This window comes from Anolis carolinensis, chromosome 2, assembly GCF_035594765.1.
Source record: "Anolis carolinensis isolate JA03-04 chromosome 2, rAnoCar3.1.pri, whole genome shotgun sequence".
In the NCBI taxonomy this organism is placed as follows: Eukaryota; Metazoa; Chordata; class Lepidosauria; order Squamata; family Dactyloidae; genus Anolis; species Anolis carolinensis.
The window spans coordinates 99901104-99924283 of NC_085842.1; the positions used below are offsets into that span (position 1 = coordinate 99901104).

At 40.5% G+C, this 23180-nt stretch overlaps 2 protein-coding genes across 4 annotated transcripts in view; one reads left to right on the forward strand and one right to left on the reverse strand.

The window, feature by feature from the left end:
• Nucleotides 1-23180, reverse strand: part of canx (calnexin) — a 77803-nt gene that overhangs the window by 45445 nt on the left and 9178 nt on the right. The window contains exon 2 of one of the 3 annotated variants that reach the window (XM_062973875.1): nt 15602-15693. Coding sequence is in view for 1 of the 3 variants with exons in the window: in XM_008104850.3 (XP_008103057.2) it covers nt 3375-3377 (3 nt within the window). In the remaining 2 variants the exon portion in view is untranslated. Of the gene's footprint in view, nt 1-3166; nt 3192-3374; nt 3538-15601; nt 15694-23180 lie in introns of those variants that run through there. The other 2 variants (XM_008104850.3, XM_008104851.3) reach the window with 2 other exon arrangements.
• Nucleotides 15916-21801, forward strand: cby3 (chibby family member 3). Its single transcript, XM_016991756.2, has 2 exons — nt 15916-16038; nt 21185-21801. Exons 1-2 carry the CDS (start codon nt 15934-15936, stop codon nt 21707-21709), a joined length of 630 nt encoding a protein of 209 aa, XP_016847245.2. The 5' UTR covers nt 15916-15933; the 3' UTR covers nt 21710-21801.

Below are 23180 nucleotides of genomic sequence, written 5' to 3' on the forward strand. Positions count from 1 at the left end.
TTCTGTGTTTTTTGACCACATTTAAGGCAATATTTATTGGGACCTAGAAAGTGCTACTCCTCAGTGGGCATATTGTTATCAAGCAGGGACTCTTATCCACCCTCCCCCTCCTTACGCTGCCCTCTCTCTTGACATCATCTAGAATCCAAATGTTGAACTCAAGACACCTTAAGCTGGTTTTATTTACACTCCTATATCCGTTTCCTTAATATTGTACTGTAAAGCCTTTCAATTAGTATGTGTCAATTAAACTATATTTAATGATATTATGCTAGATATATAGTTCTGGAGAAAGGCCACAATTCTTGAAACCTATTATGGAATAACATGTGTTTTTAATAATTTCTCTCAGTCTGGTATTACCCATCACAAAATTCCCCAGTTCTTAGTCCTGTACAGAACACCCTTTGCATCTCTAAGGTAATATTACCTGAATAAGCATGTAGGGTAGCACACATTTCACAGAAACTCACTTCCAGTTATTTAGAACACCACATGCCAAATGAAAGCATCTAATCATGCCAGAACTCTTAAGTCAATATATTTTGCCATTTACAATTAATTAAGACAAGACATCTTGTAGCATCTTAAAATTAATTATGGTGTTTCCTCCACATGGTGTGATATTATAAATAGATATTTCCTGTCAGAAGTAGTAATAAATCATAATATATTTTCCCATAAAATATGACGTTATTAGAAATTCAGAAGACTTCAAAGTTCTGTTGACTGAGGCTTGAAATACTTCCCACAATACCATGTAAAACTGAACTTCTCATAGAAATATTACTAAATTATTAAAAGCTTTTCAAATTCTTCAGTTTCTTAGTCCATCCTTCTTGCATAGCAACAAGTGTCAGGTCTGAACAAACTGAAATGTTTAAAATAAAGGGGGTTGCAGATTTTCAGCTATTTACAAATTTCAAATACAGGTTTTCATTAGATATTATTTTAAGTAAATTGGTAGATATTTCCTCATTCTTGTGCATATTATCTATTTGAAGTTTATGACACTACTATCCCTATCTTCCCTTTCCGCCTTTGCCCTCTTATGCTTTCATAGGTTACACTACTGTTTTATCACTTCCTCCTTCATTCCATACATGGCATCTGCTCTTCCCTCCTCCCCCCCCCCCCCTCGCGCGCAAGTTATTTAAGATCACACCATTTTTGCTAGTAATCTGGACTGAAAACAGTCTGGTTACAAATCATATTTCATGCTTATTTTAAGTACAGTAAGACGCTGTATGCACAGATGGCTATGGTCCTGTGTGGCTACATAAAACTGAAGGTAACAGCAAACTTTATTGAAATAAATGGCATCTTGTCCAATAACACAATAGACTCGCACTGGAAGATTAGAAAATGCCTAGAAGATATATTTTATTGTATGTGAATAAATGAAAGTGTGGATGCCAGTCCTTCAGATATAAGTTTCGTACGGTATGTCTCATTATTACCGTGTGTGTATTCATGAATTTTGCATTGTAATATACTCATGAAGACTCTTTTTAATAACTTGGCACTTTCCCAATTCAGTTGAGCACTGAAACAATTTCAGGAGTTAAAGGTCTGAAAATATTCATGGTACAAGTTAACTGTAGTAAAGGTAAAGGCTTTCCCCTGACATTAAGTCTAGTCGTGTCCGACTCTGGGGGTTGGTGTGCTCATCTTCTTTTCTAAACTGAAGAGCTGCCATTGTCTGCAGACACCGCCAAGGTCATGTGGCTGGCACCGCCACTGCTTTCCCACCAGAGTGGTACCTATTGATCTACTCACATTTGCATGTTTTCAATCTGCTAGGCTGGCAGAAGCTGGGGCTAACAACGGGAGCTCACCCCACTCCCGGGACTCGAACCTCCGACCTTTTGGTCAGGCAGTTCAGCAGTTTAGCAGTTCAGCCTGTTGTGACACCAGGGGCTAAGTTAACTATACACATGTATACATTAACTGTATATCTTCTCTTTGTACTCTCTAAGATTATCCTGCATTGCAAACACAATCTATTCGGCTACCCTGTTTCTTCCCTCATTGGAAACAATGATGGAGCATTCCCCTTCTACAAAGTCAGTTATATTTTTAGATTCCACAACGCCTGGTAGGCATTTTATATTTGAAGGAAGTCATGTTTCCTATGCTATGACCAGACATTTCTAGGGCTGGGTTTACATCAGGCACGGGCAAACTTCAGCCCTCCAGGTGTTTTGAACTTCAGCTCCTACTGGTTGTTAGGAATTGTGGGAGTTGAAGTCCAAAATACCTGGAGAACCAAGATTTGTCCATGCATTGTTTAGGCTCAGCCAGGGTAATCTACATTTAGAATAATGATGGAATCTTATATCTTCCATGAGAAGCTAATAGTACTTGGCCTTTACAATAGCCTGCAGGAATGTGGTCCCTCTCTCTACCAGTACTAGGAAACAATTTAATGCAAAATCATACCACAAGACTGCCATTTCCATGATAGTTTGGGCTCCCAATATCTTGTTTTCAAAACCAGAACTGGAGAATACATTGGGTATAGGCTCCAGACTTCTCATGGATGCCCCTTTGGTATAAGGTTAAATTCCATTATTGCTTAAGCGGCTGAGGGGGAAAAGGAAGGGGCCTGAGGCTGTGAAGAACTGTGGGAGTTGTAGTCCAAAACACCCGGAGGCCCCAAGTTTGCCCATGCATGGTCTACACTGTAGAATTCATGCAGTTGGACACCCCTTAAACAGCTATGGCTCCATGCTATGGAATTATTGGAGTTGTAAGCTTTAAACGGTCTTGAGCCTCCTCTGCCAAAAAGGGCTGGGTGTTTCGCTAAACTATGACACCCAGGATTCCATGGCCGGGTGGGGGTGTCAGACTGCATTTATTCTACAGCGGAGTAACACAAGCACACATCCCACAAGACCCAGAACGTCAGGGTTTGCCGTTCCAATGCTGTGGGATCCTGGGAGTTTTAGTTTGGCGAGGCACCAGCACTCTTGGGCAGAGGGGGTCTCGTGAAACCACAACTCCCGTGATTCCACTGGCTCCCACCCGAGAGGCGAAGAGATTATTCAGGCACAGGCCCGAGAGGCCCGTCGGCCGAGAAGTCTGGCCTGAGGAGGGACCCGACCCTTCCCCTCTCAGGCCTTCTTCCCCTCGGCGTCCCTCTCCCTCATTCAAACCCACTCACCACCAACAGCCTCCAACGGACACTCCCTCCGTGGGACACGACGCCTCCCAACCGCCCTCGCCGCCTCCAGCGTGTGCCCCAGAGTCCCCTGCGCGAGGAAGAGGGCCGCTCTTCTTCCCTCCTCTCCCCCCCCCCCCCCCTCGCCGCCGCAATCTTCTATTCTATCCAAGGCAGAAACGAAGGGAGGGCCTCACGGGGGAGAACTCACCATGCACCTCGCTCCACGCGCACAGCACAGCCCACCCGCCGAGGCTCCTCAGAGAAACCCCCTCGCGCCTCCTTGCCCGTCACGTGCCTCCGCCCGCCCGCCCGCGCTGGTCCGTTGCCTGCCTTGCCTGCCTCTCACTCTCTCTCAGAGCCGACAGCTCCGCCTCCAACGCCTCGAGACTTCCTACTCTCATTGATTCAGGCGAATGGACTCTTCCCACCCCCTCCGCTCCGATTGGTCAGAACTCGCCGTCACTCTCCGCCGCTCTCGCCTTAAGCCCCGTCCCTACGGCGCTGCCCTTCGTGGAGCGCGGTCATTGGCTGAGCGGCATGGACGGACGAGCCGGAGTGGGCGGAGCTTGAAAGGAGGGTGCCTCTTCGTGCCTCTCCGTTCTTAAAGGGACAGAAGAGCGTCCCTCCTCTGGACAGTAGTCCCTAAGAAGTGGACTGACAGCGGCCTTGTGTGCGTCTTCTGCCGAGGCATTCAGAGCAGGGGATAGGAATGAAGGGGATGCATTGCTATCAAGTTCAGGCAGTTCTTGTTTATATATTTCTTTTTCGCTCTTGAGCAGAGAATAATCCTAAATAGTACACAGCCGAACACTTAAAACATATAATCATAGCAATAATAATAATAACAACACCTCCTAACAAAGGATTCCCCCATGCAGTAAGCAGTCAGGCTTTGAAGCTGCAAAGCCATTCAATGCTAATCAAGGTGGCCAACTGCAACATTCACACTTGTCTCAAACAGACAAGAGTTCTTTCTCCCAGTCTGCACATTCCACAGATATATAAATTTCCCTTGCGTTGTTTCCAACAGACCTCACAAGCTCTGAGGGTGCCTGGAACATGGCCATACAGTCTGGAAAACTCACAGCAACTCAGTGACAGAAGCACGTCCTCCTGTGGAGAGTAGCCATAAGAAGTGGACTGACTGCGGCCTTGTGGGTGTCTGCTGCTAAGACATTCAGAGCAGGGGATAATAATGAAGGGAATGCATTGGTATCAAGCGCGGACATTATTTATACCCTGCTTTTTCTCTCTTGAAAGACTCTTAAGCAGAGAACAATGCTAAATAATACACAATTGAACACCTAAAACATATGATCATAGAAATAACAATAATACTGGGTTGCTGTGAGTTTTCTGGGCTGTATGGCCATATTCCTGAAGCATTCTCCTCTGACGTTTCGCCAACATCTATGGCAGGTTGTGAGGTCTGTTGGAAACTAGGCAAGTGGGGTTTATATATCTGGAAAGTCCCGGTTGGGAGAAAGAACTCTTGTCTGTTTGAGGCAATTGTGAATATTGCAATTGATCACCTTGATTAACATTTAATAGGCTTGCACATTCAAAGCCTGGCTGCTTCCTCCCTGGGGGAATCCTGGGGAATCCAACAGAAAGGTGGAAACTATGACAATCTGGCTACCAGTATTTAAAAAAACTCTATAATCAGGAAAATAAATAAAGAACAACCACAAAAAAAAAAAACAGAATTCCAGACACGAAACAATCAGGGGCAGCTAACACCTCCCAACAAAGGATTCCCCCAGACTAGAAGCAGCCAGACTTTGAAGCTGCAAGGCCATTCGATGCTAATCAAGGTAGTCAATTGCAACATTCACACTTGCCTCAGGCATACAAGAGTTCTTTCTCCCGCCCTGGACCTTCCACAGACATATAAACCCCACCTGCCTAGTTTGCAACAGATCTCACAACCTCTGGGGATGCCTGCAATAGATGTGGGCGAAGCATCAGGAGAGAATGTTTCTGGAACATGGACATACAGCCCAGAAAACTCACAGCAACCCAGTGATTTTGGCATGAAAGCCTTTGACAACACAATAATAATTTGTTAACTGCCTCACTGCTCATGGGGGATACATCAGCATAAAATACATATGTCATTTCACAGCATTCCTGACTCGGTCTTAAAAAATGTATTCTTTACAAAAGTAAGGTGTTATTTGCTTGTCTTCTAGTCCATTAAAACCTTTGCCACATAAAACTTATTTTTTTGAAGTAGGCTACTGCAAAGTCTACCCCAAGGCTGTTTTTGGAGCTCTCTTTTTCCCACTGCCCTTATTCTGTCAAGCAGAAAAAAACCCGCTCTCATTGAAGCCTCCAGAAAAGGCAATTGCTCTTCTCAAAAAGGTTTAGGATGTCTTTGCATTGTTTCACACTTTTTAAAAATACTAATTTTCCAGTAGCAGGAGTGGGCATGCATGCACTTCTGGCACTGTCCCCTTTGCTGTCTTCTGGGGAAATGTGGAATAGGGGCTGACACAAAACGGGCCACCAGACCCACCACAGTTGTATTATCCTGCTTTAAGTCATAGGTTGAGCATTCTTTGTCATGAATTCCAAAACCAAAATACTCCGAAATCCAAAAATATCCACATGGGTGGCAGGTAGCGATAACACTTGCTTTCTGATGTTTCAATAGGGAAAGGGTCCTAAGCCACAACAAATAAAAGTACAGTATTTCAACATTTTCACCAAACTTTGCATTCAAAACATCAGACCTTGCAATATGTCCGCATTAAATAAAAGTACTAGTACATGTTTCTCCCATTTTCTTTCATCATAATTCCAATCCCAATTTAAAAACATCTAGATAGAAAGAGGACAAGGAGAAAAAGGCTGCTCAGGGGAATAAAGATTTTGTAAAAAAAAAAAAAAAGAGCTTTGTTAACTGATGCACTATGCACTATGGTGATAGGTGTATTGTCTACTATCAGCTTTGACTGATACGCCAACTGTGCTCCTTCCTAGATTTGGACAACCTAAAGATGGTACTGCATGCACTGGTAACCTTAAGGATAAACGTCTACAATGCACTTTACATTGGGCTACCACTGTACCAAGTTCAGGAACACAGCAGACAGATTAGTTACAGGAACATTCAGGAGTGAGCATATTACACCTATCCTAAAGTCAACCCACTGGCTGCCAATTGTTTCTGGTCAAAGCAAAAAGTGTTAGTTTTGATCTTTAAAGCCCTACATAGTTTGGGTCCAGATTACCTACAGGATCGCCTTATCGCGTACAATCCGTCCCAAACGTGATGTCCTCTGGAGGGCATTTACTCTAACCAACCAGAAACAGATTAGCAACCATCACCCAGAGGACCTTTTCATCAGCAATTCCAACAGCTAAACAGCTTGTCAGAATTTTCCAGCTGGCCCACCCTGCAGGATAGCTATAATAATAAAGAAAAGTAATTGTGGTAAGCATTTTTGAAATATAGAATGGTCAGGAGAGAGAAAGAGAAGAAACGTATGTCCCTCTAAACACTATAATTCCCACCTGCTCTGGACAGCATATTCAGCATTGAGGGATGATGGGTTCTAATCCAGCATCTTTGGAGAGCCTCCCATCCTTGTTACATCCACACCACTTCTCATGATAAATGCCCCGAGTTTTTATTCTGGAGTACATGGCTGAGGTACAGGTACCATTTCCCTGTTTAATATCTGCAAGGATTCACTATGTTGGTTCTGTTTTTACTCAATCCTGAGGCAAATTGGATGAGGCAGATATGATTGTGCTGCTCATCAGATGTTGTCCAACCGCAACTTCTAGCACTCCTCAGCATTAGCATGGCTTTCAGGAATTGAATTTCCAGCATCATATGAAGGGACAGCCAATTGCTACCACTGGATTAAGCCAGGGTTCTGTTTCTACTTTGTAGTCTTTTTCTTAATTCCAACCACAAGACAAAAAAAAGTGGTGGATTATTTCCTATTTAAATTCTTCACTTTTTCACCAGATGGCACTATTCACAAAGACACGGGACTGTTGCTCAATACAATACAGTGCAAAGCTCAAACATCAAAAAATATTTTGCAATTAAGGGTGACTATATAGTGATAATTATGTGTGGAGTTGATTCAGTAAACACCACACCTATTATCTAGCCCGATGTTCTGGTTTAGTACTCAGTTTCCAGGTGTTTATGGAGGTTTTTTCTTCATGCTTCAATACTGGTTAAAATAGTACTGCAAATTCAACTATGAACAGAAGTCTGATTTTGTTATTCTTAAAACCATACAGAATGCTGCCCAACATTCAACTGGAGTATTAATTTTTTTCTTGGGGGCAAAGAAATAACACCCTGAATGCAGATTAGTGGGATGCGAAGCTTCTTAATCTTCTTAAGCACTAAATGTGGACAGGGAAGGAGCTCACAGTGTAGCAAAACTTGACAGCTTTACTGCACTCCCCGTATATATTTTTATGAGATTTCAGGTCAAAAGGTAAAAACAGGCACTAACAAAAAGAAACATATATATATGGGAATAATTTCAATTATCCAAACAGCTGCTGTACCAGTCCCTACCACCACCACCACCTTTCAGATCAGCTGAGAAAGCTGTGCCAAGAGTGCCACAAAGTCATATTGTTGTCGACCGCACTTTGGGGGATCGGGCCCTTAAAGAGAGACCCGACCCGGTCCTGAGGGAACGGACCTTGGCGAAGCCAAAAGGAGAATATAAGCCGCAATACAACCTGAAGCCTGAAATGAAGAAGGTCCGCCAAGTTGAAGGAAAATCCGCCAAGGAGTTTTTATTGAGCAATTCAGCTGAAAAGGACGCTAATAGCGATCATTCAATCTACTAGCGTAACATATGTTTCAAATAAAGCCATATTTATACAATGTTTCGGTCTGACAGCCCTTTGAATTTCCCGCCCCGCTTCCCCGCCCATCTGATCGCGGATAGGCTGAGAGGTTGAACGAGGCGGGCTTTCGTTTCCCGCCTTGCTCTGCTGGCCCAATGGGGAGCTGCTTTTTGTCCCTATTCGGGCCAATCAGAGAGGAGGAGGCGGGAGCCATTGAGACAATGAGGTGACCGGACAGGAAATATCAGATTAATTCTGGCCCAGCCAATTTCTAAAGGAATTTATGACACCCATCAAGGATGTCCGGGGTCCTGTCACGTTCACAGATTTTAGATATGTCTTTGGGGTATCAGACGGGAAGTGGTGATGGGTGGTGATGAGCCGTCATTGACGGCCCCACAGGGTGCCTTCCTGCGGCGTCCTGGCCTGGGATATGACAATGTTTGCCCTGGGGGTGAGTCACCTTTAGGAATTTGGTGGCTCGCCCTATATTGTCCATGCGATCGGAATGAGATTGGATTAAACTGTGGCAGATTATCCTTTTGTTTTTGGGAAGGGAGGTCTGGGTCAGAGGGCTAGAGTTCATGTTGGGGTCATAATATTTCCCATTTGATTTCATGATCTGACAATTATATGGGATAAAATGAAAATTAAAATAAAGTTGGAACATAAACCCTGCTGGGAAGAATACATATTTTCCGGGGATCCCAAAGAGTATAAATACATATAGGCAGATAGATAGATTTCAAGGAAATAAAGGAGAATCCATAAAGGTGGGTGACATTGCATAAAGGGGAATCATGAATGATATAAGCAATAGAAAACATTTGATAAGGATGAAGTTCACAACATCTGGGGAACCCGATATGGAAATTCATACAACAGTGAGTCATGAGAGTGTCCAAGTACATAGAATATGGAAATTCACAAATACATGAGGAAAAAGAGTTCATAAGGAATTCATAGAGATGGCATGGGAAGGGGCACATGTGGGTTGCAGTCTTTGGAAGTATAAGATTTCATAAGTCCAGGGGTAGGTCTGGGGAAGAGTGTTCTTCTCCTTCATAAAATCATGAAAAGTATGAATGAAACATGGAGGGCACCCGTCCGGGCATCCCCTGGCAGCTGTAGAGGGCGAGGGTCCTTGGAGAACTATGTCTCCCCAGCGAGAGAGCGATCCCCCTCATCCCCAATTCACAGAAAGGGGGTAGGTATCTCTTAAACCCTTTCCGCGGGCCGCGGGGAGAGGAAAATCCGGGATAAGGCAGCATTTTAGCTTGGAAGGAGCCGTCGGTCCCGTTTGACAGTCAGCTGTTGAGGTGCTGAAAACTGGACCGATTCCGGTTCTGCTGGTTGTCTTCGAGTCAGGAGCCTTAGAAAGGGTTAGGACTAAAAGAGGAGCGTTCTAGGGGTAATTTTGATAGAGATATGAGCCAATTTATATCGACCGCCATGTTAATCTATGGCAGAGAAACCTCATCCGGAGTTAAAGGGACGGGAGGGAGAGAGAGAGATTGCATGCAAAGGAAAGGAGTCAGAGAAAAGATACAAAATAACCAGATAGAGAGTGTTATTGTTAAAATAAATGCTACTCTTATTGGGGGATTTTGTTACATAGTTCAGGGAAGGGGAAAGTGAAATAAAAAAGATCTCTTAATAATAGTCTGCTGCGGTCCCGTTCCGTTCCTTTTGTGAGCGATCTACGGAACTCTCAGCTGCGTTTTTTAAGTCAATTTGAAAACTGGGGTGACGGTCATCAATATTACCCAACAGATTAATATATAGTTCTTTATCAATTGTGGCACCCTAATTATGAAACCTTTGCCGGTATTTAACGGTATGTTGTTCTAGATATCTCTTAAGTGTAGACTTAAGAAAATTGTGGCTCTGGAGTCCAAGATTTGAGTCCTGTTTCAACCATGGAAACCCACTGTATATTTTTAGGTAACTCACACTCTCTCAGCCTCAGAGGAAGGCAAGGACAAAATTCCTCTGAACAAAACTTGCCACAAACCCCCCATAATAGAGGGTCACTATCAGTTGGAAACAACTTGAAGACCACCAACAAGGATTTTAAAGTACTGTTCAAAGATGATGATCTTCAAACCATTTTGAGTATCTGAGTCATTTGAGACTATTTCTGTTTAACAACTGAAGTGGTAATTTTATGTTATTCTATCCTATATTCAAAAGCAACAGGAAAGTGTCCAAAATAAATCAATACAATAAATAACCGCTGGTGAGCACATTGATGGGGGGACAGCAGGCAGGAGATGATGGGAAAGAGTTTCAGCCACTACCCTGCAGCACAGAGAACAACAAAATGGAGACTGCTTATTTTGTTAATGACACTTCTGAGCTCCTTTTAAAATATAAATATTTTCCCTTCCAAAATAAATTTCTTTTGATGTGAACATTAAAATAATAATAATAAAAATTTAGAAGACAAATACACTAAAACTTAATCCAGACAAAACAGAAGTGCTCCTGGTCAGTTGGAAGGCAGATCAGAGAACAGGGGTTAAATCTGTGCTGGATGGAGTCACACTCCCCCTGTAATCTCAATTTTGCCCCTTAAGTATTCTGCACTCGGATCTGACCCTGAGATTTCCAGATTTTGGCACTGAGCAACTCTGTGATTTTATGATTATATTCAGGCAGTCCTTTGATATTTCATAATAAAGTACTTGTGTGTGTATATGTGTGTGTGAAGCAGTATATTTTAAATCTTTTTACTGGTAATTATGCTTTTAATGTTTATAACCATGTTTTTAAAATAATATTGTAATTTAATTATTTTTAACTTTGCAAATTAATATTTTAGCTACTTAAAATTATTGTGAGTGACAATAAATCCCATCTCAGGAGAAAGGCAAGATATTAATTCAATTAATAAAATTTAAAGAAATAAGGGGCAGTTTATTTAGTGTAATAAATTTACACTAACAAGACCTTTGAAAGTTTATAACTAGTGTTAATGATACAACTATAATTTGTGGTTTCCCATTTTACTCTGATCCCACCGACTATGCATGATCTGTGAACATATAGTCCCCCCCTCTCTCTGAGAATATTGTACTTCAAACAGCCAAGAAAGTACATTATTGTCAATTAATGCTAATTAATTACTGGAAACTTTAATCCCCCTTCCCCAGCCCATATCTTTTTTTTCTTTTTCTTTTTTTGGTAGAAAGGGCTTTAGCAGCTAATTTGGGTCAGAAAGGATCCCCTTGCCAGAAAAGCATCTGGATATAAGGCTTACATTTGATTACTTTTTATTTCTAATGGCAGTTTGGTATTAAGCGTTCAAAGATAGGTATCCAACAGAATCTTTACAAAGCCCTTTGATATTGGATCATTAGGCTTGTGTTATTAAAGGGTTAAATGTTTTCCCCTGACGTTAAGTCCAGTCATGTCTGACTCTGGGGGTTGGTGCTCGTCTCCATTTCTAAGCCGAAGAGCCGGTGTTGTCTGTAGACACCTCCAAGGTCATGTGGCCGGCATGACTGCATGGAGCGCCGTTATTAAAACAACGTGTATTTATTTATTTCATGAGCAATGATACTTGTACAAACATAGTACATGGAATACATTACTGAATTATCATACATCCCATTTGCAAACATCAGTCAATTGTATTAAAAGACACCTTTTCAGCTTAATAATTAATAATGTGGAATAATTGAGATGGACCCAGAAAAAGTAAGGTATAGCACAATGCAACTGATAAATCTCATGGAATGGCTGAAAGTCCATGAAAGCTTACATTAGAGATTACTTTTTCTCAGGTACCGGTAATCTAAAAAAAGTTAGAGGATTCCTTTATATCTTTTTATTTGTAACTAGAATGCCGGGTGCTGTGGCTACATTTCAGAGGAAAGAACAGGCGAACTCACCTCTGAATATTCCTTGCCAAGAACAACACTGTTAAATTAGTGGGGTCATCACAAGTTGACAGGTGCCTTGAAGGCACATATACACACAAGTCATTCTACTATTTGACATTCCTGTGAAAGTCCTATGGTAATAAAATGCCCTATGTTTTATGAATGGTCACTGGCTAAATTGTACATATATGTAAGGTTTAGCATTATTGTTGAGCCCCCAGATGGCGTAGTGGACTAAGTGACTTGAAGGTTGGGTTGCTGACCTGAAAGCTGCCAGGTTCGAATCCCACCTGGGGAGAGTGTGGATGAGCTCCCTCTATCAGCTCCAGCTCCATGCGGGGACATGAGAGAAGCCTCCCACAAGGATGGTAAAAACATCAAAACATCCGGGCGTCCCCTGGGCAACGTCCTTGCAGACGGCCAATTCTCTCACTCCAGAAGCAACTCCGGTTGCTCCTGACACGAAAAAAAAAAAGCATTATTGTTGTCTGTATTTTCATTTCTCTTTGACTTCAGTGTTTACAACACTATGCTCATGTCTAACAGACAATTGGCAACAGAATACTGAATGGATCCAATAAAATTTTAGTTTCTTATACCACAATAGATTTGTCAGGTCTTTCAGGTATCACGATATTATTATTTTTTAATTCTGCAATAATCCCTACACTGCTCTCTGTCTGGCTTCTGGAATTTTAATTTCAGAAGCCATCAAAGAAGTGTGCTTAATGCTTCTGGAATATACCATCAGCCCAGTTCTTAGAGCACAGTCAGGTTTATTGCAGGCATGTGGGAAAAAGCCTTCAGTGAAACCTGAAAGAAAACTGAGTCTACATGAAGCTTCCCTTTGTGATGCAGATGTGTTACACAGGTTTCCATAGTAGCTGCATTCATAACAAAAGGGGGCCAGCTGCAGGGCAGAAGTAGGTCAGACTGGTCTAAATAATGCTCACTTTGATCAGAAAAAAAAATCCAGATCAGTGAGAAAAAAAGGACAAGACATGGGAAGGACAGAGACAAAAGTTAAGATTGCAAAGCTATTATGTACATTGGTTTGCAGTTCTTTTCAGAACAACAGTTGATCCAAACCTGAAATTGTACGTTATTTAAGTTTGTAGTAAAACAAACCTGGAACAGTGTGCAATAGAACAAGCAGCAAATTTAGGTTTACTTCTGTTGTGGTCCAAATCCCTCTCAAAAACGATGGGCAAATCCCGTACAGACTTATTTTACCTGATCCACTAAATCTTATTGAACTTTCACATAGGTGCATAGAAATTTGTTCCAGGTGGTGTGCTTGCAGTATTTCCTATTCTTAATTAGGGATCCTAGGCACTTTTTCCAAGTCATTTCCCCCTTTAGTATATTCTTCTAATTTCATAATATATCTTAGAAAAAGATTTTTTTGGAAGGGAGAAGCTAGACAAGTCAACAACAACAACAACAACAACAACTTTATTTTTGTATCCTGCCTCCATCTCCCCAAAGGGACTCGGGGCAGCTAACACGGGGCCAAGCCCAAACAATTACAGTAAAACAAGATAAAATACATAAAAGACACACAACAACACTCCAATAAAATTCTTATACAGTATCAAAGTAAAACAGAAGATAGTAACCATAACATAATAAAACAAAGCATAAAAATAGTTCAAAAATTTGAACGAGGGTGATCTGAGCCAAAGTGCAAGGCGTAGAAATGGTAAAACCCATGGGTGAGGTGGGTAGATAAAGTGCTGCATGTAGTGCAGAACTCGGATGGGATGGCCAATGTAATTATTCTCAACTGTGGGATGAGATAAAGTGCATCAGGAACACAACTTGACACTGGAATGGAACCTAGCCTGGGGGTTAGTTGTTCAGTCTTCGAAAGCACTCCGAAAAAGCCAGGTTTTTAAACTTTTCCTAAAAACTGCCAGAGTTGGTGCTTGCCTTATCTCCCTGGGGAGGGATTTCCAGGGCTGGGAGGCCACCACGGAGAAGGCCTTCTCCCTCGTCCCCACAAGCCGCACTTGCGACAGAGGCAGGAGCAAAAGGAGGGCCTCCTCCGACAAGTCAACAGGACCACATCTGCACCTCACTGTCTCTGTTCGTTCTTTGATCACTTGCATAAGTTTTTGTGCTTAACAAGGTGTCATTAACAATGTGTGCCTTTGCAATTCATCCCCTCAGACATGTCTTCTGGGTTGGCTGGAGTGCTCTATGGTCTGTGTTGCTTATCAATGCAAGCTGCTGACTCCAGTGCCAATGAAGCAGTGAAATCCACTGTGGATTTTATTCTGACTTTTAAAGTACTGTAGGTACCGAAGAACATTTAGATCAACGCCTAGGTTAGCCCCTTTAAATTTTACGCTGCATTCACCCCTATCTTACATTGGAGCTACCAACCTCTATAGCCCTATATGAGAAAACAAACTTTCCCAGAATAGAACATGTAGCCTTTGGCACTTTAAAAGGAGCTGGACTGATGCATTTGACAAAGTTATCTCAATACAATGGGAGAGGATGGCCAACCATTTGGGAGTTATAATTTTGGATTAAATCAGTACAGTTTGAGATGAATAGATTGTCTGATGTTGATAGGGATTGCAAATTTTGTAACACAAATGTTACTGATTGTAAAATTATACCTGTACTTCTGAATCGACTTGTTTTTGCTTGGCCTAGTATTATCTTGTCATTTTGGCTCACTACTATACACTTAACTAGAAACACCATAGTCAATATATGCAAGAAAATATATAACCAGTTCTGGAGATTTTGCATGTTAGCTATGGATTGTTCCATGTAGATTAGATCAGAGAAATTCAGCTTGTTGCTGCAATCATATCTACCATATGGAGCAGGGGTCCTCAAACTTTTTAAGCCAAGGGCCGGTCCACAATCCTTCAGACTGTTGAGGGGCCGGATTATCATTTGAAAAAAAAAAAAAAACAAATTCCGATGCACACTGCACATGTCTCATTTGTAGTGCAAAAACAACAACAACAAGAACAACGAAAGAACAATGAAATATTTAAAAATAAAAATAATTTTAACCAACATACATTTATCAGGATTTCAATGGTAAGTGTGGTCCTGCTTCTGGCCAATGAGATAGTCAAGTTAATTAGGATTGTTGTTGTTGTTGTTGTTGTTGTTGTGTGCCTTCAAGTCATTTCAGACTTTGGGCGAGCCTAAGTCTAAAATGTATTTATTTATTATTTATTTATGTACTGCATTTATTTACTACATTTGTATCACACCCTTCTCACCCCAAAGGGGACTCAGAGTGGCTTACAAATTATATGTACATACAATATATTATATTACATGTATTAGAATAGCACAATATTAGCATTATATATTACTATATTGAACTATACCACTATACTGTAATATTATTAGTAATATTATATGTAATATAGAATATATAATTAATATTATTATATGGTAATACTATTAGTGTTATATTGTATTACATTATAATATTATTATCAATATTATATGTATATACAATATATTATATTATAAAACCGAGGGCGGGGGCCAGGTAAATGACCTCAGAGGGCCACATCCGGCCCCCGGGCCTTAGTTTGGGGACCCCTGATATGGAGGATCGAAAACACCCTTCTCCAGTCTGGTGCCTTTCACATTTGTGAGATTGCAATTCCCAAAATCCCAGCCACAATGGTTGACTTATGTAATGACTAGAGGAGAAACTAGTTGTACTTACATTTGGATCCAATCAGAATGTCTCATTTCCAATTTCTCTGACTTGAAGATGACATATTAACAAGTAATTAATGATGTAGATTACTTCTGTACCTATGAGAGACATACATTATAAGTACTTGCACAATACTGGGTATGTAGCAAATTCATTAACAAGGCAGGTAAAACATTGAGCTGTCTGCTGACAACTATAAAACAACTGTATGTCAATTTGAGCATTTATGGCACACAAAAATTATGATTGGCCAACATAAGGGGCAATTGTGACACATTGCAAGGGACATGATGACATGAATCAATCAACATGATGTCAGGCATAAATTTAGAGGGTTTATGTGTGTACCCAAAGGCAACAGTTTCTTTCCAGTTCTGAACAAGTTTATATCAGAGGTTTCAAGTGAAGCTAGAACTGAAACAGTTACAACAAACTATAATTTGGTGAGTTGAGAATTTTAAGAACTGGAAAAAATTGTGAGTATGTGAGTGGGTGTTTTATAACTAATTGGTGATTTCCCCGCTTAAAGCTTTGTTGGAATACCTCTTAATAGGCATATCACGTTAGTCAGATTTTCCAAATAATTACACAATATGTCCATATCAAATTAAGATCCAATCATTTCATCCTATGTGTGGAAAGTGCATTGTCAGAATAGCATTTTCCCCACATTCACCTTAATCTTTTTAATTCATCCTGCAGCTGAATTTTGTATTTGAGATAACCAACTTCTCTTGAAAGCCCACTGAGTTTCATGGAATGCCCCGAAAGGGAAGAGGGACTCATATCTTCTCTTCAGCCATCAAAGTCAAACACTGGTCCTTATTCCATGCAGAAGCTGTCCCAAAGACCATGCCTCATCAAATTTCTAAGATTAGAAGGATTCTAGTAGATAAGGCCAGAAATGCCGTGGCTGTCCAAAGTCCAGGCTGCAAAGTGACACTTGGCAAATAAAATCGCTCAGATAAAGTTGACTTGGATACCAAATAATACACGTCCGGTCGCTGTAGCTTTGATCATCCTTTTCCGATAGTTACATATGCTTTTAACTTAGTTCTACCTTGGATGTGGGCAGGATATCTGGAGTGCAAGATCTCTGGAGTTTAAAGACCCATAGCTATCCTTCTCTTCTTGACGGATAAAAAGGTCTTGGGGTGAGAAATTGGTCAAGCAGATGAATCGAGGGACAGTTTCTATGTTTGCAAAAGAGGCATAAAAATCTTGTCCTGAACTAAACTATACTGTACACTTTTCAGGCATTTTCCAATATTCTAACTTTGGGCAAAGTACTGAAGTGTGTGCTGGCATCCCAATTCCAATATGAGACTTATTCAAGTTTCAAGTTTATTCGATGCTTAGACCATAGGTCTTTCACATGCAAGGCAAACAAACAAATACATGAAAATCAGATTATTAAATACAATATGAAACACGGCATTAAAACCCTATATAAATCATTAAAACATTAAAATGCTACATATATCAATATCAAGATATACCCTTAAAATACTACATATTTCATGAATTAGCACCTACATACTTAAAAACAAGATAAAACCAAGTAAGTACAGCATTATTAAAACTTAAGCAGGGAACACCTTGGATATAAACAACCACTATTAGTTAAAAGCACCCCCAGCACAGTCAACTGCAATATCAGAGATTAGTCTTGCCCGGATTTTCTGTGCTGACAGGGCAAAAAGAGCCACCTTGTGAGTAACCACAGGGTTAATGTCAGACAAAAAGTCGAAAATCCTTTCTGACACAGTATTTATTTGAAGGAGATAAAGAATAGGCCCTAGAATTTTAGTTCTTGGGTCAGAATACAGAGGGCAGGAAAACAAATAGTGAGGCAAATCCTCAATTTCCGGGACACACACACACACACACACACACACACACACACACACATAAACGCAGAGCCAGAGGGATGCCCGTATATCTACCATCAATCACCGCTGTGGGCATACTTTGAAAATGAAGGGCTGTGAAGGCTTGCCTAAGTTTTGGAAATGTGAGCCTAGTCGAGTAGATAGCCAGTCAGGTTTGTACAGTCTGAACCAGTGGGAAAATTTGGAGTTATTAATAGCCTGCCTATCCAGGTGAACACTGTGATTAAAATATATTCCTTATTCACTTCTGGATGAGACTTTATTAACTAATTATTCTATTTCAGTCTGGCTATGGGAGGTGGGCAATTTTTGTTGCCTTGGGGATGGCTTATGTGAACAGGTGCACTGTGCCTCTTTTGGATTTTATTGGATATTTTGACAACTTTTGACACAATTCACCTTTCTTACTTTAATGGGATAAGATCTGAATGCAATGACTCCCTGGAGGGACATGTTCAGAAAGTGGCACTCGGGGGGGGGGGGGGGAGGTATTTGATATCTTGACTAATGGCTTGTGGAATTACTCAAGGATCGGTTTTGTCACCCATGTTGTTTAGCATATGTATGGTTTATTGGGAAGGTTTATTAAAAGGTTCAAGATTAGTACCGACCATTTACTGATGCTACCCTATTCTGTTTCTCTATTCGACCTAAATTTGAAGAAGCTGTTCTGGAATCAAGGCTGCCTGCCTGAGCTGTTTGGATGCTTGCTGGTGGTTTTGCTAAGTAGATAGTTTAAAAAACAGGGCTTCTATTGAGTGAGTCACCAATTTGACTGGAGGCGGAGCTAACAGTTGTTAGTTTTATATAACTGTTGCCTCAATCTCTGAAATTTAGTGAACAAGAAAATTAAAACACAGGGGAGGTCTGGAATGCTGCACCAGTATTTATATAGGACTGTTAACATGGAACTGTTGCAATCAATTGCAATGGCTGTGCCATATTCAATTTATCACCAGAGATTTGTGGTGTGTGTGTGTGTGTGTGTGTGTGTGTGTGTGTGTGTGTATGCTATGCCGGTAACAAGCTGGTTGCTCTGCCGGAAGAGAAGGTGCAGCAGTTTGAGGCCCACACATGTACATTTTAACTTATCAGGGAGGATTAATCTTTTGGAAAGAGCAGAGCAGTCTCTCTTGGAAGGTTAAGACACAGCATGCTTCTTGAGAAGAAGACAATTTCCAGATCCACAAGGCAGGAACTTGGAAAAATGTGATACACAGAAGCAGAAAGATCAGGAACTATGCTTCAGTTTTGGAGCTACATAATGTTTTCCATGCTGTCTCCTTAGTCAGTAATTATGAGGCACAGGAACAGGGACAACAGCTTTAGTCCTCAGAGAACATGGAGGGTAACCTTGGAGAATGGAACAGCTCCTGCTTTTTCCCAGAAGAAGGTGATTCTGTAATGAGAGGAAGAGAAGGGGTGGCAAGAACATTTCATAAGATGCTTTGAGAAATGTGCTATCTCCCAGGGGTGAAGATCCATGAGGAAACAGATGCTGACAGGACTCATCAATTAAAACTAATATCTTTTAATGTGGACAAGGTCTTTGTTTTAGTGTTCTATAGATATATACTGATTCAGATATTTTTGCTTTTCTTTAACTTAAAATTTGATACTGTTTATTGTTTAATTTGTCTATTTTGTTTTATTTTGTTTTCCCTTTTACACTAATTTGTTATTTATTTTGTATATATTTGTATTTATTTATGCTGTAAGCCATCCCAAGTCCTTTCGGGGAGATGGACCGGGATATAAATAAAGATGATGATGATGATGATGATGATGATGATGATGATGATGATGATTGTTATTATCAAGTGCACCAACCATTGCCCCATGCTTCTGATTCACATGGGAACAAATGAAGATATAGTTTTCAGAATATTGCAAAGGACTATGAGGAAGCTGAAAGATGTTGGACATAAGTTATTACATTACTCCTTCCTGTTAAAGAACATGGTCCTGGTTCATAGGGAAGCTGGGTAAAGGCAAACAAAATTAATCTTAACTCAGACAAGACAGCTCTGTTTCTTGTCAGTTGAAAGGTACTTCAGGGTATAGGGATTCAGCCCATGTTGGATGTGGTTGCACTCCCCCTGAAGAGTCGAGTTTGCATTTTTAATATACCTCTGGATTCAGCCCTGAAGATTTTTGTGGTGACTAAACAAGCATTTGCATGGTTAAGGCTAGTGTGCTAGCTGTGCCTTTTTTTTTGGAAATATCAGATCTGGCCATAATGACATATGCATTATATTCTGTTTAGATGACTGTAGGCTGCTATAAGCAATAATGTTGTTGAAAAACATTTGGAAACGTCAGCAATCCCAAAGAGTTACACTGTGACTATTGGCCTTCAAAAACAAGATCCTTGTCACTGTAGCTCCACTGCCTACAAATCTGTTTCCAGACATGTTTTGTCCTAAAAACCCCTATACAGTTTACATCTGGGTTATCATCATCTCCCATATGTGACTGCCCAGGGCCCACCATGTTGAGACATCTGGTTGTGACCCAAGAGAAAGAGCTTCTCAGTGGCTGCTCTCAAGCTATAAAACAGATTTCCTAGGAAAGATAGCGCAAATCCCTCTTACCATTCTTCTAAGAGCTGGAATTTTTTAAAAATTGAGACAAGCCATTGTGGAATGTCTATTTATTTATTTTGAAATAATTATTTTAATAGTATTCTGTACCGTTTTAAATTAGCATTTGGCATTTGATGAATGTGTGAACTTGTTTTAGTATTATAGATAGATCAAGCTTGACTGATCTATTTGCCTCTCATTTTATAGGGTGAGTGTATTAACAAGCCATTCTTTTAAAGGATACTACAGTATATTACGAGGGCTGTCCACAAAGTAGATTATGTTTTGGAATTAAAAATGAACAAAGTATAGGAGAAAACATTTACCATATGCAGTTGAAAGCCACACCCAAATACCACATCTCACGTAGTCGCCATTCAAATCTAGGCACTTACCATAGCGATGAATGAACTTTGCAAATCCTTCCCCACTAAATTCTGCTGCTTGCTCCCTCAACCACTTGTTTCCAACAATGGGGGCGTGGCTGGCAACGCAGCATTTTGGCGACGCTGCGCAGTTGCGGGAAAGGCTGATAGGCTGGTTGAGGATGCAAGCAGCAGAATTTAGTGGGGAAGGATTTGCAAAGCTCATTCATCGCTATGGTAAGTGCCTAGATTTGAATGGCGACTACGTGAGATGTGGTATTTGGGTTTGGCTTTCAACTGCATATGGTAAATGTTTTCTCCTATACTTTGTTCATTTTTAATTCCAAAACAGAATCTACTTTGTGGATAACCCTCATATTTAAAATGTTGTAAATTTAATTTGTAAGCTTTTGTAAAACATTTATATTTTATGTATGTGTCTGCATGTTCCGGTTATGATTTCCATAATATCATTATGTTTTCGGCCCTATTTACTCTTAAATAATTGCATGTTTCCTTTACTATATCAGCAAATAAAAGGACTGTAGCAATGTAAGACAAGAGTGTGCTTTCCACCAATATAATTATTTTGAAAGTTATTTCTATATGAGATTCTCAATTACAGTATAAAGAATCTATTTTTTTTATTCTTGGTGATTTATTTTTCAACCCTGTGTCATTATTCTTCTGAGTCCACTCTGTAATCTTGCACGTGTTGACTTTTTATTTCAAAACTTTCTTTTGTAGGTTTCTTTTTGTTACCCTCGATCTATAGTGCTTCTTGTCATGGAAACCATTTATCAGATTCTGCAAGATGTGCGTGATTACTGGGCCGATCATTTCTCTCGTAGATTTTGGCCCAGAAGACCAGTCCTTCGCCAAGCAACCTCTTTGTCCACATTCTATCTGTTGGACTACAAGACCAGGCAAGCTGAACTTGGAATGGACTATGGCCCTCCGACTACTGAGCTATGCAAAACAAAATTTGTCTTCAAAGATGGCGAATGGCAGAGCGAGAATGGCCCACCAAAGATGCCCTTGCTGCAGTTATACTCTCCTCCTGATAAGGAATCACCTAACAAAGCCCTAAAGAAAGCCAATAAAGCCCTATTGGAAGAGAACAATTACTTGAAGCTGCAGCTCGAGCTGCTGATGGATATGTTGACAGAGACCACAGCACGGCTGCACTCCATGGAGAAAAGGCTGGACACCACTCCATGGCATCCAAAAACAATGAAAAAAACAAGCAAGGTACTGATGCTTCGATCCTGATAATACCTTGGACATAAAGACTGTGACAACTGTATTTCTGAAATAGTTTGTCTTCTGGTGTCCAGACATGTAATAAAATCTTGATGAAGATATGTTCTAGAATAGCTTTGACTTTATTTATCTTTTCCATAAAACAATTTTTGCATAAGCCAGAGCCCTATTTTTCTCATTTAAATTGAACTTCTTGGATTTCTGGCCGAAGTATACCATAAAATCTTTCTGGAAGACCTAGAAAATACCTAGAGAAGTCATCCCATGGCTAATGTTTTTGACAGAACATCTGACAGAAGTTTACCATAGAATTGCACTTGAGGCCTAAAGGGAATCCTCCAGAGTGATTCTATGGTATGCAAAACTCTTTAAGTACTGTATAAATGAAAGAGTGGTCAATGGGCTTATGTAATGTGGGTTTATGGCAGTAGTTCTCAACTTGTGGGTCCCCAGATGTTTTGGCCTTCAACTCTCAGAAATCCTAACAGCTGGTAAACTGGCTGGGATTTCTGGGAGTTGTAGGCCAAAACACCCGGGGACCCACAAGTTGAGAACCACTGGCCTATGGTATTCTATTCTTTTGCTCTGGGACTGTGAGATCTAATGAACCTAATTAAAACAAGTCCTGCTCCTTCAACCTGTTTCCTGATCTATTCCCTTCCTTAGCTAATTGATGATCAAGGGAGGTGATGGTAGGGAATGGAGCATTCCAGGCCTAAGAAGCTGCACAAAAATAAAAGTTGCTTGTGACCTTTGGGTTGGAGACTGCATATGTGTGCTCCAAGGATCATTAATTCTCAGGAGAAATATTTATTTATTTACTACATTTATATCCCGCCCTTCTCACCCTGAAGGGGACTCAGAGCGGCTTACAAATTATATGTATATACGATATATTATATTCCTAGCATAGTACAATACCCCTATACTGTAATATTATTAGTAATATTACATGTAATATATAATACATAATTAATATTATTATATTGTATTAAATTATAATATAACTATCAATATTATATGTATATACAATATATTACATCTATATATATAAATGAGTGATGGCATCACGGCGACCAACAAAACAACAAAACTACAGGGCCCCCAACCTCGAAATTTGATAACACAACCCATCATCCACGCCTCTAGGTTGATACAACAAAAAGAAAAGAAAAATAAAGTCCTAATTAGAGGGAAAGGAATAATTGTTTTTATCGAATTGCTGCTAGTTAGAGGACTAATCTCTGCCAACTTGGTCTCCTAGCAACCAACTCAGCCCAGGGGACAGGCAGATTTAGGCCTAACTTAGGTCTCTTCCACAGATTATCTAATTTGCACTGGATTATATGGCAGTGTAGACTCAAGGCCCTTCCACACAGCTATATAACCCATTTATAATCTTATATTATCTGCTTTGCACTGGATTATCTTGACTCCACACTGCCATATAATCCAGTTCTATGCAGATAATATAAGATTA

What these genes read in the sequence shown, in the direction of transcription:
- cby3 (XM_016991756.2), top strand. Translation starts at nt 15,934, where the DNA reads ATGTGTGTACCCAAAGGCAACAGTTTCTTTCCAGTTCTGAACAAGTTT. An exon ending in TTACAACAAACTATAATTTG is followed by an intron (nt 16,039 to 21,184) that starts GTGAGTTGAGAA and finishes TTTCTTTTGTAG; the next exon opens with GTTTCTTTTTGTTACCCTCG.